Here is a 3,928-nt window from a genome sequence, read left to right on the forward strand (position 1 = left end):
CTGGGCAAAGGGATGTTAGTGCCAGATTCAAGGCTCTGGAATCTACGTGCACAAAAGGTTTCCTCTTCTAGGTCACTTTTTGCTGGAATGAAGGCCGAGATTCACAGAAAGGAGAGAACTCGGGAGGAAGGGCTGTGGGGGAGGCCCCACTTCGTTACTGTTTCTCCGGGACAGGGTGTTCCACGAGGAGCGGGCCCCGTCTGCCTGTGAGCCCGGCGCGGTGAAGGGTACAGCACAGGCGCCCAGTAAAGCGCTTCTGAAGGGCGTGCGGGAAGTGGACGTGGAGTCCGTCAGAGGGTCAGTTATAACAGGGGCGCCCAGGCCCAGGACGGAACGGTAGCGAGAAGTCGTTCTCCCCCGCCCCCAACAGTCAAGTTTTCAAAAAAGCCCGCCCGAGGCGCCACGCGCCGCGATCCGTTGGGAGCGGTATCGAGAGCGCGCCCCGAGGCTCCGGGGAAGCGCGCCCACCCCGCCAGGCTTCCCCGGCAGCGAGGCGGAGCCCTTCCCCCGGAAAGGAGGAGAGGCGACGAGGGGCGGGGCGGCGGAGGAAGTGGGGACGCGCGCGCGCACGTGCGCGCCCACTCCACGGGCTTTGACAAAAAGGGAGGGCGGGGGGAAAGGTTGCAGAGAGAGAGGCCGGCGATTGGCTGAGGTTCCGTGTCCTTCAAGGGGGCAGGGCAAACGCGACCCGGACGCGCGGGAGCGAACGGCTGTAGAGGCGGCAGCTGGAGGCTCCCGGCGGCGCGCGGCGAGCGGCGATTGGCTGTCGTCCCGGCGCGTCGCCACAACTGGGAGAGCGGCGCGCGCCGCGGGCCGGAGACGGGGGCGGGGGGAGGGGGAAAGGAGGAGGCCGGAAGAGAGCGCGAGAGCCCGGGCGGGGGGTCGCGCCGCGCAGCGCGCGGAAGGTGGCGAGTAGCCGAGAGGCTCTCTGATTGGCCGGCGGCTGGCGGGGCCGGTGAGCGTCGGCCGTGACGCACGCCTCGGGGCGGGTGCGCGCGCGTCCAGCGGCCTCTTTGTGTGGAGCCCAGAAAGGGGAGCGGAGGCGGCGGCTGAGGAGCTGGCGGCGGCGGCCAAGGCCTCGCTCGCGTTCTCTCTGCCCCCCTGCTCCTCGGCTCGCCCCCCGGCCGGCTCCCTCTGCCCGCCCTCCCCCCTTCCTTCCTCTTCCCTCCCCTTCCCCTCACGCGCCCCCTTCCCTACCCCTCCCCCGCGGGGGCCCGGCGGCGGAGAGCGGGGCCCGGCGGCCGAGCGGGGCCTGGGCGAGGCGAGCGGGCAGCGGCGCAGCAGTCGGGCGCTGGGCGGGCCGCGGCCGCGGAGATGGAGAACTCGCAGCTGTGTAAGCTGTTCATCGGCGGCCTCAACGTGCAGACGAGCGAGTCGGGCCTGCGCGGCCACTTCGAGGCCTTCGGCACGCTGACGGACTGCGTGGTGGTGGTGAACCCCCAGACGAAGCGCTCCCGCTGCTTCGGCTTCGTGACCTACTCCAACGTGGAGGAGGCCGACGCCGCCATGGCCGCCTCGCCGCACGCCGTGGACGGCAACACGGTGGAGCTGAAGCGAGCCGTGTCCCGGGAGGACTCGGCCCGCCCCGGCGCCCACGCCAAGGTGAAGAAGCTGTTCGTGGGCGGCCTGAAGGGGGACGTGGCCGAGGGCGACCTGGTGGAGCACTTCTCGCAGTTCGGGGCGGTGGAGAAGGCCGAGATCATCGCCGACAAGCAGTCGGGCAAGAAGCGCGGCTTCGGCTTCGTGTACTTCCAGAGCCACGACGCCGCCGACAAGGCCGCGGTCGTTAAGTTCCACCCCATCCAGGGCCACCGCGTGGAGGTGAAGAAGGCCGTGCCCAAGGAGGACATCCACCCCGGCGGCGGCGGCGGCGGCGGCGGGGCGCGGCCCTCCCGGGGCGGCCGGGGCCGGGGCCGCGGCGGCGGCGGCGGCGGCGGCGGCGGGCGCGACCAGAACGGGCTGTCGAAAGGCGGCGGCGGTTACAACAGCTACGGCGGCTACAGCGGCGGGGGCGGCGGCGGCGGCGGCTACAATGCCTACGGCGGCGGCGGCGGCGCGGCCTACGGCGGCAGCGACTACGGCAACGGCTTCGGCGGCTTCGGCAGCTACAGCCAGCACCAGTCCTCGTACGGGCCCATGAAGAGCGGCGGCGGCGGCGGCGGCGGCGGGGGCAGCAGCTGGGGCGGCCGCAGCAACAGTGGACCTTACAGAGGTGGCTATGGCGGTGGGGGCGGCTACGGAGGCAGCTCCTTCTAGGAGGAGAGAAGAAAGTCCCCGGGGGGCGGGGGATGCTGTCGGGGCAGCTCCTTTTGAAAAGCCCCCCCCCGAAGTTCAACTCCTCGAAGTCCTCCCCCCCCCCCCACCATGCTCCCTTTGCCCTTGGGGGGACAGCTCCTTCTGCAGCCTCCCTTTGGGGGCTCCGATCTACTCGCCTGCCACCTTCTCTCTGTCTCCCCTTCTTACGAAAATGGACTTGGCCCCACATACACATTTTTGTGTTACAGTCATTGATGGACTCTATTTTTTTATTATTACTTGGACCTTGGTCGTTTTTATACTAGCAAAATGTCTTGTTTTGATTTGTGTTGTTTCGGTTTTTTGTTTTTTTGTTTCGTTTTGTTTTGTTTTGGGAGGGGGGGGTGTCTTGCTGATTCTGTAGCAAAACCTGGGAGGGGTCGGGCGGGGGGAGTTTACTTTGTTGTAAGGACTTGATACCTGGCTACTGCGTTTTTTCTATGAAACCTACTTGGATCCCATGACTGAAATTTGGAAGCATATGTAAAAATCATTTTTACGTTTTATTTTTAATAAATCATTGTGTTTGACCGTAAATGTCTAACATTTTTTCCTAGGATCCATTCCGTACGGTTTAAGGGATTTTTAGTTTTGAAATTTTTTTTTTCGTGTTAATTCTTGATGTGTACTTAGAGAAATTATAAAAGGTCCTGGTGTTCTTATTTTCCTGTTGCCCTGCTAGTGGTTTTATTGAATTTTATTTCTTAAAAGACAAAACTTTTGAAGTACTAATTGGTGGATGTGGCTTGTTTAAAAAAAAAAAAAGGAAAACTTCTCTTAAGTTACTGTTCATCCACCATCTTGTACGAAGTTGTTTGCTTGCCACCCTATGACATGGCTGGTCACTTTCTATGAATTTTTTTGTCAACATATGTACTGTGTAGTTCTGAAGAAATAGTTTGTGTTAAGCATGTGTTTTCATTCATATAAACTGTTAAAAATTTCAGATGGCTTAGTTTCAGTCCTCTTATTGGTTTGACTGTAATGACTCGTTACAAACAAGGGTTATTATCAGAAATAATAACCTAAATGCATTTTTTTTTGTATTTTCTGAGCAGGTTAAACTTTTTCCCCCTTTCCACTTACCTGAACTATTGTCCTCATTAAACCCCCTCCCCCATTAGTTCTTTGTAGCACCATCTACTGGCAGAATGGCAGTACCTCTGCAATACAATTTAATTAAAAAATTGTTTGGTTTAAGTAAATTGCACTAGACTTGTATGTTTTGACATCAGAAATAACCTGTGTAGACTCAGAAGTTACATGTTTTAACGTATAACTTAAAAAGACTTCACAGGAATATAGCGAACATAGTTGTCCATATCACTACAGCCCACACACTACGTTTGAATTGAACATGTAAATTGCTATGTATAGCTTGGGGCAATAGTCCTAAATAGCTATGAAAAATAGTGAGCCAGCTAAGTGTACCGGCAACTTTAGGTGCAAGTTGTAAAGCAAAATATCTGTATTCTGCTTGATTAACAAATGTATATTTGTAGCCCTTTCACGCAATAGAATTCAAGTTGTTGTTTATAAAAAAAAAACTGATAATGGGGACATTTGCCTTCTTGGATAGAAATAGAGAATAGCAACGTTTATGGATATTGCAAATAAAGAATTCAATTCTTTA

General features: G+C 57.4%; 1 protein-coding gene across 1 annotated transcript; it reads left to right on the forward strand.

Moving 5' to 3' along the window:
* The first annotated feature begins 908 nt into the window (after window positions 1-908).
* HNRNPA0 (heterogeneous nuclear ribonucleoprotein A0) lies at window positions 909-3,928 on the forward strand. Its single transcript, XM_074213488.1, has one exon. The coding sequence runs from the start codon at window positions 1,315-1,317 to the stop codon at window positions 2,254-2,256; it is 942 nt and encodes a 313-aa protein (XP_074069589.1). The 5' UTR covers window positions 909-1,314; the 3' UTR covers window positions 2,257-3,928.

Source organism: Macrotis lagotis, chromosome 1, assembly GCF_037893015.1.
Source record: "Macrotis lagotis isolate mMagLag1 chromosome 1, bilby.v1.9.chrom.fasta, whole genome shotgun sequence".
NCBI classification, from domain to species: Eukaryota; Metazoa; Chordata; class Mammalia; order Peramelemorphia; family Peramelidae; genus Macrotis; species Macrotis lagotis.